The 15,967-nt window shown below is 44.4% G+C and overlaps 1 protein-coding gene and 1 long non-coding RNA gene across 2 annotated transcripts; both read right to left on the bottom strand.

Annotated features, from left to right (window-relative positions):
• Positions 1-8,257: 8,257 nt before the first annotated feature.
• Positions 8,258-9,757, bottom strand: LOC128474360 (uncharacterized). The gene is made up of 2 exons (XR_008346342.1): positions 8,910-9,757; positions 8,258-8,527 (listed from the first exon to the last, which is right to left on the bottom strand). It is a non-coding gene; the product is annotated as an uncharacterized LOC128474360 (long non-coding RNA).
• Positions 9,758-11,717: 1,960 nt separating this feature from the next.
• Positions 11,718-12,659, bottom strand: LOC128473596 (proprotein convertase subtilisin/kexin type 4-like; the record flags this gene model as incomplete). Its single annotated transcript, XM_053455849.1, has 1 exon — positions 11,718-12,659. A coding segment is annotated over one exon (582 nt), but the record flags the coding sequence as incomplete, so codon positions are not given.
• Between the last annotated feature and the right edge of the window lie 3,308 nt (positions 12,660-15,967).

Raw genomic sequence — 15,967 nt, 5'->3', positions numbered from 1 at the left:
ATCCAACAAGGCCGCAAAACCTTGGCTCAGTATACGGTGGAATTCCGCACCCTGGCCCATGAAACCAACTGGGAAGAGGGCGCTCTCAAAGCAGCCTTCCGACGAGGCCTCAATGAGAAGATCAAAGACGCCCTCGTCTTCCATGATACCCCTGCGGATCTTGAGGATCTCATAGCCCTTTGTCTCAGAGTGGATAAACGTATCCAAGAAAGGGCGAACGAACACTCCCGTGGGAAAAGACCAGTACCGCTCGCCTCCGGCTACACAAGGCCTTCGGCTGCCACATCTTCCTCCTTCGTGGTCGACGAACCCATGGAAATAGGGACAGTGCGCCACCTCACTGAGGCCGAAAAGAAACACAGACGGACACAGGGGCTCTGTCTATACTGTGGCCGAGCTGATCACCTGTTGTCCTCCTGTCCCAGCAAACCAGTAAAAGACAACGCTTAGGTTGCACCGGAGAAGGCAACCTAAGCACACGTCCTTTTTCTTCTCCTCCCACTACACGCCTGACGGTGCCCGTCTCCATCCGTTGGGAGGAACACGTTGTAGCCACCCGCGCATTCATAGATTCCGGGGCTGCGGGCATATTCATGGATCACCAGTGGGCGAAGGAGCAGCACATACCGCTTCGTACCAAGACAGCTCCCTCACTGGTCGCTTCCGTTGATGGCTCACTTCTGGGATCAGGACTCGTGACACAGGAAACCGTACCTCTGACCCTACTGGTAGGGGTAACCCACCAGGAACAGCTCACGTTTGAGATAATCAAGTCTCCTCATGCCCCTCTAATCTTGGGACATCCCTGGCTGCGACAGCACAACCCACACATCGATTGGGTAAAAGGAGACATACTAGCGTGGAGCAATTACTGTCAAGAGTCTTGTGTCATGCCTTGTCGACGACTCAATCTCGTCCTCGAGATCACACCCACAGATCCCAAAACCATAGTACCTAGACACTACTGGGATTATCTGGATGTATTCTCCAAAAAAGATGCGGAGAGGCTACCACCACACCGTTCCTACGATTGTGCTATCGATCTGTTGCCTGGAACCGATCCGCCACGGGGACGTACTTATCCCCTCTCCGAACCGGAGAACAAAGCTCTGGAACGTTATATCCAAGAAAGCCTGGAGAAAGGCTTCATCCGCCCATCCTCTTCTCCTGCTGGAGCTGGATTTTTCTTCGTGGCCAAGAAAGAGGGTTCCCTACGGCCATGCATCGATTATAGGGGGTTAAACCGTATCACCATAAAAAACCGGTACCCCCTTCCTCTCATCACAGAGATTTACGACCTCCTGAAAGGAGCCAAATACTTCACAAAGCTAGACCTCAGGGGTGCTTACAATCTGATCCGTATCAAGTCCGGGCATGAATGGAAAACGGCCTTCAACACCCGCTTCGGGCACTATGAATATAAAGTCATGCCCTTCGGGTTATGCAACGCTCCTGCAGTATTTCAGTCCTTCATAAATGACGTCTTCAGGGACATGCTCTTATCTCATGTCATCGTGTATTTGGACGATATTCTCGTTTATTCTCCAACACTCGAAAAACATCGACACCACCTACGAGCTGTTCTACAAAGACTAAGGGAGAACGGGTTGTATGCCAAGGCTGAAAAATGCTTATTCGAGAAGACACGTCTACCCTTCCTTGGCTATATCGTCTCCTCCGAAGGACTTCACATGGATCCTGCCAAACTCGAGGCCATCACAGCCTGGCCCCTCCCTAGAACACTCAAAGCCGTCCAAAGGTTCCTGGGCTTTGCTAATTATTACAGGCGATTCATCAGAAACTACGCTACCATAGCAGCCCCTATTACCGCCTTGACGAAAAAAGGAGCCGATCCGTCTCAGTGGTCCACACACGCCCGACAGGCGTTCGAACGGCTAAAACAAGCTTTTGTCTCAGCTCCCCTGTTACGTCGGCCGGATCCTACCAAACAGTTTCTCCTGGAAGTAGATGCATCCGAAACCGGAGCAGGGGCTGTCCTATCACAACGCCATGATCAAACCACAAAATATCATCCATGTGCCTTCTTTTCTAAGGGTTTCTCCGCAGCCGAACGGAATTACGACGTCGGTAACCGTGAACTCCTAGCCATCAAAATGGCACTTGAGGAGTGGCGCCATCTTCTAGAGGGTACAGAACAACCCGTGATCATCCTAACAGACCACAAGAACCTGCTGTATATCGAGAACGCCAAGAGATTAAGCCCTCGACAAGCACGGTGGTCGCTATTTTTCAACCGGTTCAATTACTATATCACCTACAGACCAGGCTCCAAAAACATCAAAGCTGATGCCCTCTCTAGACAACACGATAACCACAGGGATCAGCACATCAACGAACCCATCATTCCATCCACACGTCTTGTTGCCAGTCTGTCCATACGCACGATGAGCAGGATCCGTATGTCCCAAAGGGCCATCCCGCCTTCTGAACGTCCTCCTCCGGGACGCCTCTACGTTCCTCCCGGTCTTCGTACGGATGTTCTTCACTGGGGACATAAATCCTTCCTCGCTGGTCATTCTGGGTTCCGGAAGACAGAATACCGCATCCGCAGGTCATTCTGGTGGCCATCACTCACCAGAGACGTCCGAACATATCTGGCCGCCTGTCACACCTGTGCATGCCAGAAGACCTCTCGGAGTCAACCTCAAGGTCTCCTGCATCCTCTTCCCGTTCCCACGGCTCCCTGGACACACGTGTCGATGGACTTTATCGTGGATCTCCCCAAATCACAGGGTAACACGACTGTCTTGGTGGTCGTCGACCGTTTTTCCAAGCAAGCTCATTTCGTCGCCTTACCACGCCTGCCATCCTCTTCACAACTTGCCGATGTTTTTATCAATCACATCGTCCGTCTTCACGGTCTTCCGCTCCACATGGTGTCCGATCGCGGTACACAATTCATATCCCGCTATTGGAGACACCTCTGCCAGAGACTCGGAATACAACTCCACTTATCGACTGCTTATCATCCGCAGACCAATGGACAAACCGAAAAGACTAACCAAACACTCAAACAATACTTGCGAATGTTCAGCAACGATAGCCAGGACAATTGGTCGTCTCTCCTGCCGCTCGCAGAGATGACCTATAATGGCTCTCTGCATGAGTCCATTGGATGTACCCCATTTTTTGCTGCCCTGGGCTATCACCCTGTCATATTGCCTCCTCCGTCTTCTCGTTCCTCGTCCATGGTACCCGCGGTAGACAAGCGTGTATCTGACATGGACGCTCACTGGAAGAAACTCCGGGAGGTTCTCCTGAAAGCCCAACTTCGCTATAAACGCTTTGCTGATGCCAAGAGGACTCCACCTCCGGACTATCAAGTGGGCGACCGTGTCTGGTTATCTACGCGAAACATCCGTTTGCGGCAACCTTCCCGGACCCTGGGGCCTCGTTTTATTGGGCCTTTCCGCGTTCGTGCCAAGCTTAACGACGTGACGGTGTCCCTTGCCTTGCCACCTACCATGCGGATTCCGCGGTCCTTCCATGTCTCCCTGCTGAAACCCTATGTATCCAATCAGTTTACCGTTCCTTTCAAGCCTCCAGCCCCGCTTGCCGTCCATGGTCATGAGGAATACGTCGTCGACAGAATCCTTGATTCACGTAGGGTTCGTAACGGCCTTCAGTATCTCGTGGCTTGGAAGGGGTACGGTCCTGAGGAACGGACGTGGGTGCCCGCTCGCTTCGTTCATGCTCCCCTTCGCGTCGCTCGGTTTCATGCGCTCCACCCTCTTCGTCCGGCTCCGTCTCGCTCGGGACGCGCTCCTGGAGGGGGGGGTACTGTCACGCGCGCCGCTGTACCTACCTCTGACGCCAGGGCTGCCTCGCCTGGTCCCGACTCCTCCGTCGCTGCGGTTCCCGCCGTGCGCACACGGCGGTGTCGCGGTCCCGCATCTTCTACCTCTGCAGGGACCGCGTCTGCTCGCCGTGGGCGCGTCAGTGCGTCTCCCTCGCGTACCGAAGGGGACGCGGGTATGACGCGGCGCAGGTCCGCATCGGGCGTACCGCTGCGTACACTGCGTACGCGGCGTACGCAATCTACGCAGCGTACGCAATCTACGCAGCGTACGCAATCTATGCAGCGTACTCAGCCTGTGCAGCGTACGCGACGTACGCAACGTACGTAGCGTGCGCTACACAGCTGTTTGCAATTACTCTCCTATTTAAACGCCACTTTTCTCCCCTGTCTTCACCCGTTCAAAGTGTAATACTTTTTGGGTGTGCTGATTGCGTTATATTATCTTGAATTCCTTGTGTACCGACCTTTGCCTGTTTTTTGACTACGATTCTCGCTACCTGCCTACGACCTCGGATCTGTTTACCCGTTTTGCTCCTATTCTGCCTGCCTCGACCTCGGAAACGTTTGACCTCGCTGCCTGCCTTTGCCCTTTTGATTACGGACTGTATACTGGACTTCTCTACAGTGCTTATCTGCATAGTAGGATCCTTCCTCTCTCCCTGACCCCGTGACAGTATTTCATAAGTGGTAATATAAACAAAACTCTTGGGGACTCTTATCAAGAGAATCTAAGAGTAATAAAGTAACAGAGTAATAAAGTGACATTTAAAGAAGGGACCTGATTAAGGGTTAAAAATTGTGTAGAAAGGGCACGAGAAGACAAGCAGTCGCAGGGTCAACCCTTGAACACTGAACAAGATGGCTCTGGATATAAAAACATCAAATCCATGGCATGTAGCTGTATGTCCTAGCTAGGTCTTGGGATAAGAACGGGATCGGCATATTGTTATCCCGACGACTGAGTGAAGATGAGACCAAGGACTGATTAAGGTCGGAGTCTGCAGTCAAACTCTATTCCTATGTTTCCTGTACAAAATTAAATATGATTTAATGATCTCTTTTTTTCCCAGTGTGATACAGTGTTAGCTAATGCATACACACATATATAACCCTGGGGACGGTCACCTGTGGGATCCACAAGGTCCTCCATGATGACCTAATTTTAATGAGAATATACACTAACATTAATCTAAATGCCTATATTATGTGTTTCAATCGTCAACGTGTGCATGCCCAAAGCGCTTTTCATAGGAGTGTGTACTTATGCAGGTTCTGGTACCCTAAACACCTACTTAATGAGTAGACCATCAGGCTACGAGTTATTCTTTTTCTGCTTGTAACAAATACGTGTTTTTTTTCTTGCAAGGGTTCAAAAACCTACTTTCTTGTTTGTTATAAATATAAAAACGTGTCTGTATTTTATGAATCTTACTATAATTATTGAATAACATTTACTGTATGAATATATATATATTTACACTGTTATGCTATCAATAACCACTATCGAGTGTAAAGTCAGAGTCCACACTCCTTGTTTTCTGCAATTAACAATATTTATTAAGAGAGGCTAAACAAATTAACAATACATATACAAATTACTATAAGTTAGTATATGCTGTTACCAAACTAACTATTCATTGATTGAATGGAAATAACAAAGAAACAGCAGGATAAGCCTGTAAACACGTGATACAATTACCACTCCCTTGTGATCATCTCCACGCAGACTCAGAGAGAGAGAGAGAGAGAGAGAGAGAGTTGGCAGGACTTTATAAACACAATAAGTCCTCCTTCTGCTGGACACTCCCCTGGTAACCTATCTTCTCCAGTGACCCTTAGAGACCAAGGTGATAGAAAAGGGAAAGGACATTGCACTGGGGGAGGGAGTGGAAGGTGACCAAATGTCAAAACTGCAATTAGCAATTAGAGCATATGTTGGGGGCCACAGTTCTAGCTGATGAGGGAAAATACAATGCCATTATTGCTTAATATTATTGTTTTATTAAGAAATCTCCCACCCACCCTGTCAAAGGCCTTCTCGGCATCTAATGACAGGGTAAGCGAGGGGAGCATCTATTTTTCTCTGTTAAATTTAAAATATCAGTTCATCTTCTTGTATTTTGATCTTTTTAGAACATAACCTATTTGATATGCGGGTATAACTGAGGGTTTTTTTTTTTTACTCCTCTGAGCTAGGATGGCTGCATATTTTTTCATATCATTAAGAAGGGAAATTGTTCTGTAGCCCACCATGCCTCATTTGGCTTCGAAAGGGATAAACTATTCGTTCCCAAAGAGCTGCTGAAAACTATCTTAGAATTAGCTATTTCATTGCGATGTGGTGTGATTTTATGTTTAAAAATGATATAGATTAATGAGGTAAAGTAAGAGGGATTGTGTGTAGAAGATTACATATCAATGGCTGATACGTATGGTTGTGATTGATGGGTTCAACAACCTGTGGGAGTTTGTCCCTCACCTTTTTCACTCTGGCCAATCAGCATTTACCAGGGGAGGGGCAAGCATTAGTGCCGACACCACTTTAAACTGTCAGTTGCCACAGTTACAAACTGATAAGAGGTGTAGCGTGACACATCGGCAGTTAGCTCATATACAATAATGCAAGTTAATAGTTTATTAGCGCAGGACATGTACCGTTATGAGGTGGATTTGAGAAGCAGTAGTGGCTATTGTAGTGTTTTACAGGGACTGCAGCAGACATTTTGTCCCCTGCTCCTGAGTAGAGTCCTGCCCAGGCCTAGTGCCCCACTACTACTACCCCACTACTACTACTACTACTACTACAGCACCTCTTTGACCATCCTTATTCTGGGGGAACCTTTTTTTCTTATAATATTGGGGGAAATTCAGTCCTCCACAGGGCTGCATGTGTGTATCATCTGCCAGTGCCTGCCTGCCCAGGTCCAGTGCCCTACTAATGCTGCTGCTGCACCTTATTTTAGGGGGGAACCATTTTAATAAATTTCTATAATATTGGCGAAATTCAGTCCTGCTCCACAGGGCTGCATGCGGCTTTCATCTGCCAGAGTCTGCCTGCTCAAGCCTACTGCTGCACCTCTGACAGTCCCTATTTTGGGGGATCCTTTTTTTTAAAAAAAAAAAAAAAAAAATTCTATAATACTGGGGAAATTCAGTCCTTCTCCATGGGGGTGCGTGTGCCTATTACCTGCCAATCTCTGCCAGCTCAATGCTCTTCTATTGCTACTTCTTTTTCACCGTCCTACCTCCGGGCGGGGAGAACCTTTTTTTCTTTAAAATGTATATAATGAAAGTTGAGTCCAGAAGGTGTCACGAACCTCCCTCTTTGGGAACGCACCCCCGAATGTCATTCCTGAAACAAAAACAATTTTGACCACCGTAATATATTAACTGGGTAAATCTTTTGTTTCCTCAATACATTATTGTTGTGTTTTGGAGGAACATAATCTTAAACACGTATCTCAAATTACACTTTCTGGTTAAAAGATACAAAGATTCATATCACTTAACATATGTAATTCAAATTAATAGAAGACACTAATGCGTTTTAAAAATGTATTGACATATTAAGTGGGTAAAGGCTATTTGTAATTTCCACAATATCATAGGACTTTGACGGCACCGTGGCATGCGGTGGTGGTGGTGGCGGCGGCGTTAATTCTTCTATATTTCTAAAACACAGATTTCGTCTCCAATTATCTTAATTTGACTTCTAAGGCTTGATTTTTGTCAGTTAACAGATAAATTGTTAATCGTCATCCAGATTTGTTTTTCAACAATTGTATTCTGTTTACTAATAAATTAATATCTGCCTTAATTTATTTTGAGTTAGTTATGAATTCTTTCATTTCAACCAATATACCATTTAAACAGCTTTTTTAACAGCTCTGGAGGGACTATTGCTTTCAACCTAAATAATGGATGTGTGAATTAATGAAATTTCCATTAATGATCCATCTTCCCCTTCTTCAGAGACTGGAGAATCCTTGCTTTTGATCTTTATTTCCTTTTGGAGAAGCCTTTCTCTGCTGCAACTTTTTAGATTACATTTTAAGACAGATTTATTTGAGCAGACACGGATGTAACAATATCGTGAATCAACCTTGAATGTAACCACTGTGGGCCTAGTTATTCCGTGCAACACTGAGTCAGCTTTCATCAAATCTCAGATAGTGAACTTATAGTTTCACAGCTACTACAGACCCTCAGTTGATTCGGGTTTAATTTAGCGCTTTAAGCAAATATTGGGACTCTTTAATGTTTGAGAATAGTTCCTTATGTCCTAATTTCTACAGTTACAACATGCAAGGTATTTCAAAACAGAAGAAAGAAAAGAGAAAAGAAGATAAGCCTAATATCTTAACTATCATACCAAATTTGTATTTGAATTTCTTTTAAGACCATGAGACTTTAGTAAAATAAAACAGAAAAGAAAAGTTATTTTGCTAAACATTTAATGAAACTCTATTTACATGTCAAAAACAGGTCAACTGAATCTTTTTAGTAGAAATGACTGAACTAAAACCAGCATGCCCATAACCGCTACAATAGCCACACTCATTATCACCGCCATTGACATAGATTGAGGGACCAGAATGGATGAGGTGTTCAGAAAGTCTACACTTGGAAAGGCAGCTCTTAAGCATGAGTTGCTTTTTTCCCAGAACAGGCAGTGACATTGTAAGTCAAAATCAGATCTGAATACACCTCGTCCGGGATATCCACGGTTCCAAGCAGTCTGGACATCATGTGTTCATCTGTCCTGTACAAAATCAACGTGATGTGACGTAGAAATCCATGGTTGGTGTAGCTTCCTCTGTTCTAAGGTCCAAAGGCCCAATGGATTTTCATCCCAAGATTGTATGGTCATGAAGGACCAATCTTTGTACCGATCAGTGTTGGTATCATGTGGTCTCTTGCCCATTAGCACAGAACGGGTGCCCATAGGACTGGTAAGATAGATTTCCAGGTCACCTCTGGGACTGTAGCTGAGGGGCATTTGGGCTTGGACATGCTCAAGGGATATTATGTGATTGGGGGACCCAGAACAGGCAGTGACATTGTAAGTCAAAATCAGATCTAAATACACTTTCTTGGGGGTGCTCACAATTGTTATGAGGCACTTTCTTTGAGGCTGCGTTGTCTCCCATGTTTCAGCCGGCTCATCCAGAATTCCATGCATGCAAGAGCCCATAGCCGTGGTAGTTCTCATTAGATGAGTTATATCGGGGCTGAGGGTCAGGATCATTGTCATCAAAATCGTAACTCGTCTCCGGATCATAGTTTAATGCGAGATCGGGGTGGTCCTTTTCAAGCCCATCATCCAGAATGGTGACCACCACACCTCGTCCGGTATATCCACGGTTCCAAGCAGTCTGGATGCCTAAGTCAAGATTTTCATCCTTATGCAGGTACCACTGCAAGCTGAAGACGGGGTCTGTGGGAACCACATCAGGCTGTCTTTTCTCCCTTCTCTTCAGCGTCTGCTGCTCAAACCAGCTAACCTTGGGTTCTTTTTTCAGTTGAATGTTTCTACCCCAGTGAGGGCTGAAGGATTTCCTTTGAATGCCACGATGAGATAGATGGTAGAAATCACTGCCAAGCACCACCTGCAAAACAGTTAATGCTCATAAAACAAATACATCATTTGAATAATAAATTCAATTTGTATAAAACACGGCGTGGTCTTTTATTTAGCGTTATAAAATATTACAAATCAACTTATTACTTATGAACATAAACAAATTGTAACCACATAAACACTCTTGTCCCAAACCAAACTTTAAACTAGTCCCAGGCCATCCGCCCTAAAGCCAACTAAACAACAACCATTTGTGGTCCATCCCATACAAACCATGGCCTGCGCCACCATACTTTGCAGATTCAAATTGAAAATATCATAACCGATGTCTGACAAATGTATTCCATTACTTTTCTAAAGACTTTCACAGTCACCTTCTAGGTCCACATGCTTTAAACTTAACCCCCCCTTCCAGCGCCATAACTCTCTGCATAGACCTATTTAGCTTACACCTAACCCTATCTAGTGTTCTAAACTCTGGCCTTTTGAGCGAAATAAGCCTGTGAACCATTTCAGACGATATAATTACAGCCTCACTAAAATAGACTAGGAAATAAGAGCAGCAACAGCTCAACAGATTTAACCCCAAGTTGTTGTCACCACAATGGATAATGATCACATTTGGCCATGGAAAAATATTCACATGTTCAAACAGAATACTCTCCATTTGACAAATTTCCAAGCCCCGAAGTCCTAACCAAAAAATATCAACTTTGTCATTTTCAAACCCAAGGTTTCCTCCACATCTCCTTATTTCCGCTCTGCTCTGAGCCCAGAAAATAAAGGAATGTCCCACAACCCAAGCCATTTTCGGATGGTGATCTAAAAAAAAAAAAACATTAGCATTCTACAAAAGATTAGGTCTGACAAAAATCTTAAAATGATCCGTTTTCCATCTCCAAATTGAAAATTCGTTAAAGGTTGTCCAGGTTGACCACGTACCAACCAATTCCTTGCCACCTTAGGACGCAGAGCCATAAAAGCCTCTGACATCTTCACTGGACACTTGCAATTCCCATCAACTCTTTGCAACTCTATCCAGCATCCTTTTGCTGTCTGTTTTAAATGAATTCAAAAACAGTCATAAATTATCACCGCAAACCACATCTTCCACTTGTAAGCCCGAGCCGCCCATGCCTTTTTATAGATATCCAAATAATAGATAAAGATCTAGCAATTAAAACACTTATCTGGGTGAAGTCAATTCTCAAATATTCTTTGGAAAGTTCAACCCTTTCTTCTACGCTTGAGGTACCAGCTTCCCGAAGAGCTGAAAATCAAAGCATGACAAGGCGTTAGCTAGAACGTTCTTCTTCCCCAGGATATGCTTAGCTTTTAACCAAATACGATTGAACAAATGTAAAGTAAATCTCTTAATACATTAACCACGGGCACAGATTTAGCCTTCAATGTGTTAACAACCCAAACAATCCCATATTATCGCAGTTTAATAATAATATTTTATTGCACCATAAGTGTCCCCAAGATTCCAAAGCTGCCACCACCACCTGCAACCATTTTTGGGGTCACTTAATTGCCACCCAAAAAATACCAAAAGAAAAAAAAGAGAAAAGGATGAGCTACTCGGTACGGTCATGACATCGATATAGTTTCTCACCTGTAAATGCAAAAACATCTTCTCATTAAATACATAACTATTAAGTCACTTAAATGCAAAAATACATTTGTCAGCGGTGACGTTAAATCACACAAAAACTATATATTCTCTGATCAAATATGAGACAAACTGATTAAAGAGTTATTTCTGTAATGGGTAAAATTCAGCAAGCGAGACAGCAGCCCCAAACAAAAAGCCAAAATGTAATTATTATAGAAACGGCACAAATTCTTAGTTGATGTCAGCCAGCGTCTCCAAACGTCAGGTTAGCTTGATTTTTGGTTTTGGAATCCTCACAAGATATGAAATCTGAGTCTATGCTTTTCCATCCTTCAAGCATGCTGTCAAACGGGCACGGTTTAATTGTTTTATTATTGAAAATTTCCAGGTAGTCAAAATCCAAATTTGTAAAATAAAACGAGGAAAAGGTATTTTTGCCAAATAGTAAAAGGAATTTTATTGGTGTAACAGTGCTATCCGCGTCAGGTTGGGTCTCTGCTCTTCCTTGTTGAATTTGTCCTCATCAGCGTTCAAAAGCAGAGGAAATCTCCTCCCTGCGCAGATTCCAGATCTGATTTAGAGCACGGTGGTTGCCCATCAGACAGGACTGGGGTCTACTCGTGATCTTTTTCGTAGATACCAGTGAATGAAAACCACCAGCGTTCCCATAACCATTACAATGGCGTAGAAACCCGTGGTTGGTGTAGCTTCCTCTGTTCCTAAATTCTAAGGTCCAAAGGCCCAATGGATTTTCATCCCAAGATTGTGTGGTCATGAAGGACCAATCTTTGTACCCATCAGTGCTGGTATCATGTGGTCTCTTGCCCATTAGCACAGAACGGGTGCCCATAGGACTGGTAAGATAGATTTCCAGGTCACCTCTGGGACTGTAGCTGAGGGACATTTGGGCTTGGACATGCTCAAGGGATGTTATGTGATTGGGGGACCCAGAACAGGCAGTGACATTGTAAGTCAAAATCAGATCTGAATACACTTTTTTGGGGGTGCTCACAATTGTTATGAGGCACTTTCTTTGAGGCTGCGTTGTCTCCCATGTTTCAGCCGGCGCATCCAGAATTCCATGCATGCAAGAGCCCATAGCCGTGGTGGTTCTCATTAGATGGGTTATATCGGGGCTGAGGGTCAGGATCGTTGTCATTAAAATCGTAACTCGCTTCCGGATCATAGTTTAATGCGAGATCGGGGTGGTCCTTTTCAAGTCCGTCATCCAGAATGGTGACCACCACGCCTCGTCCGGTATATCCACGGTTCCAAGCAGTCTGGATGCATAAGTCAAGATTTATATCCTTATGCAGGTACCACTGCAAGCTGAAGAGGGGGTCTGTGGGAACCACATCAGGCTGTCTTTTCTCCCTTCTCTTCAGCGTCTGCTGCTCAAACCAGCTAACCTTGGGTTCTTTTTTCAGTTGAATGTTTCTACCCCAGTGAGGGCTGAAGGATTTCCTTTGAATGCCACGATGAGATAGATGGTAGAAATCACTGCCAAGCACCACCTGCCCAAGGTTGATGAAACCGAATTTCTGTGCAATACGTTCTGCCTCTACAGAGCCATCAGGTATGTGCACAGCCCAGCTATTTGTGTAAATCTCCAAAGAGAAGATCGCATGGATCAAAACAGTTAATAATCAAACACAAATACATAATTTGAATAATAAACAAACACAAACAAATTCAATTGGGATAAAACAGGCAGTGGTTTTTTATTTAGCTTTACATAATACTAAAAATTTATGAACTTATGAACACAAACAAATTGTAACCACATTAAAACTCTTGTCCCAATCCCAGAGTGAAAGCAAACTTTAACTAATCCCAGGTCATCAGCCCTAAAGCCAGAAAGCCAACTAAAAAAACAGCCACAAATGGATAAACAACAACCATTTGTGGTCCATCCCATAAAAACCACGGCCTGCTCCACCAGAAAGATCTTCACAGTCCCCTTCTAGGTCCACATGCTTAAAACTAAATCCCCCCTCCTTCCAGCCCCATAACTTTCTGCATGGACCTATTTAGCTTACGCCTAACCCTAGCGTTCTAAACTCTGGCCTTTTGAGCCAAATAAGCCCGTGTACCATTTCAGACTATATAATTACAGCCTCACTAAAATAACTTCTAATATCAGGAATTAAGAACAGCAACAGCTCAACAGATTTAACCTTCCCCAAATCATTGCCACCACAATGGATAATAATCACATTTGGCCATGGAAAAATATTCACATGTTCAAACAGAATACTCTCCATTTGACAAATTTTTATGCCCCGAATTCCTAACCAAAAAATATCAACTTCGTCATTTTCAAACCCAAGGTTTCCTCCACATCTCCTTATTTCCTCTCTCAGAAAATAAAGAAATGTCCTACAATCCAAACCACTTTCAGATGGTGATCTAAATAAAAAAAAAAAACCTCAGCATTCTACAAAAGATTAGGTCTAACATACATCTTAAAATGGTCTGTTTCCCATCTCCAGACTCTCCTAATGACCGATTTACGTGGAATAATTTTCTTTCTCCAAAACGAGAGTCGATAAACATTTTACGTCTAAATTGAAAATTTGTTAAAGGTTGACCGGAACCATGTGCCAACCAATTCCCTGCAACCTTAGGACGCAGAGCCATTTGTTTTTGTTTTTTTTAGGTGATGTCAAAAACAGCCTAAAATTATCACCACAAACCACATCTTCCACTTGTAAACCTGAGCCGCCCTGCTTGTTGAAAAAGCTCCAAAAAGGCAATAACAAAAGCAGTTTTAAACAGACGCGCTTCAAAACGGTTTCAACAAATTTTACCTAAACATCAACTCATGCAGTAACTCATATAGAGGTCTCCTAGAGTCCTGTGTTTAATACAACCAGAACCCTTTAAAATCAGTCTTAAAAAGAAGTCTTTAAAAACATTGCTTACCTAACAATTTAAAGAAAAAACAACATAATAAACACCTATTAATAAAACCCTTCTTCATTATGACCAAAACAAACTCCAATGTCTTCTCAATGCTAGCATCCACAATATTCGTAAAACACGATCACCATTTCCATGCCTTTTTATAGATATCCCAAATACTCCCAATAGATAAAGATCTAGCAATTAAAACACTTATCTGGGTGAAGTCAATTCTCAAATACTCTTTGGAAAGTTCAACCCTTTCTTCTACGCTTGAGGTACCAGCTTCCCGAAGAGCTGAAAATCAAAGCATGACAAGGCGTTAGCTAGAACGTTCTTCTTCCCCGGGATATGCTTAGCTTCTAACCAAATATGATTGAACAAATGTAAAGTAAATCTCTTAATACATTAACCACGGGCACAGATTTAGCCTTCAATGTGTTAACAACCCAAACAATCCCATATTATCGCAGTTTAATAATAATATTTTATTGCACCATAAGTGTCCCCAAAATTCCAACGCTGCTCCACCACCACCTGCAACCATTTTTGGGGTCATTTAATTGCCACCCATTTACTCTGCCAAAATATATACCGTATTGGCTCGGATATAGGCCGCCCCTGTATATAGGCCGCACCCTAAAAGTTTGGTGCTTTTTTAAAGAAAAAGTTTTTTTCTTTAAAAAAGCACCAAAAAAAACATGCTGCCGCTCTGTCCCCCTCCCCCGAGATATGCTGCCACTGTCCTCCCCCCCCGAGATATGCTGCCACTGTCCTACCCCCCGAGATATGCTACCACTGTCCTCCCCCCCGAGATATGCTACCACTGTCCTCCCTCCCCGAGATATGCTACCACTGTCCTCCTCTGCCCTGCGGGGCCTGCGGGGGACATCTACGCAATACAACTTCCGGTGCCGGCACTGGATGTTCCGGCACCGGAAGTTGTATACGCGTATTGCGTAGACGTCCCCCGCTGGCCCCGCAAGACGCCCGGCAAGTCTGCTCCGGTAAGTCCGGGGGGGGCTCCGCACGATGCGCTTAGACAACCTCCCGTGCCGGCACCCCCCCCCCGTGGGAAGTGCTGGCAAGGGAGGCTGTCTGAGCGTATCGGGGAGTAGGATGCAGGTCCCCTGCACCGCTGCGGGGGATCTGTATCCTGACCCCGCTGCCTGCCCGGCGCCCGGGACTGCATATCCCGGGCGTCAGGCGCTAGACCCCGAATATAGGCCGCACCCCCACTTTAAAGACTTAAAGTGGGGGGAAAAAGTGCGGCCTATATTCGAGCCAATACGGTATATATATTTTATATATCCACTGAAATGCAAAAAGTTAAAAAGAAGGCGGTTTAAATCCCAGTCTGTCGATGTACGCTGTGCAGCCTGCCGGGTCCCGCAACACAAGGGTCTTGCTGTTAGCAAAACACTATCACTGTTTGATGTAGCGCCATCGTATTCCACAGCGCTACACAATGGGCACAGAGCTCCCTCTGGTGGAGCCAGGCAGGAATGCACCATCAACCAATTCCCAGAGCTCCCTCTGCTGGAGGCAGGCGGGGATGCACCCTCACCCAGTTTTACAGTACCGTTTTAGTTTATGGGACGGTTCCCCCGCCAGACTCTCAATTTACATGCGTGAGATCAGAGATTATTCGGGACATTAAAAAGGAAAATATAGCACTGTGGGTGCAAGAAGCGGATATATATATTAATGGGATTGTTAGCAAAATAAAGCTAATATATATATTTTTTTACATATATATCCACTGAAATGCAGAAAGATAAAAAGAAGCTACTTCTAAAGTTGCGATGAAAACATTCACTAGGTCACAGGAGTAACTTCATGTATCCTTTACATATTAGGTTGAGATTAAAGTTAGGTAGGATACACTTTTAATGTAAATATCTTTTCAATGCATAATGCCACCTCCATACAGAAAATACATTGTGACTCCCAAACACCAAAGATGAAATGTACACTCACGAGTAACGTATCCAGAGCATCAATTAATGTCAAAGAAAAACTGAAAGACAAAAACAGAACGGTA

Source organism: Spea bombifrons, chromosome 2, assembly GCF_027358695.1.
Source record: "Spea bombifrons isolate aSpeBom1 chromosome 2, aSpeBom1.2.pri, whole genome shotgun sequence".
NCBI classification, from domain to species: domain Eukaryota; kingdom Metazoa; phylum Chordata; class Amphibia; order Anura; family Pelobatidae; genus Spea; species Spea bombifrons.
The sequence above is the reverse complement of the archived record's forward strand: the minus strand, read 5'-3'. Positions and strand labels throughout refer to the sequence as shown.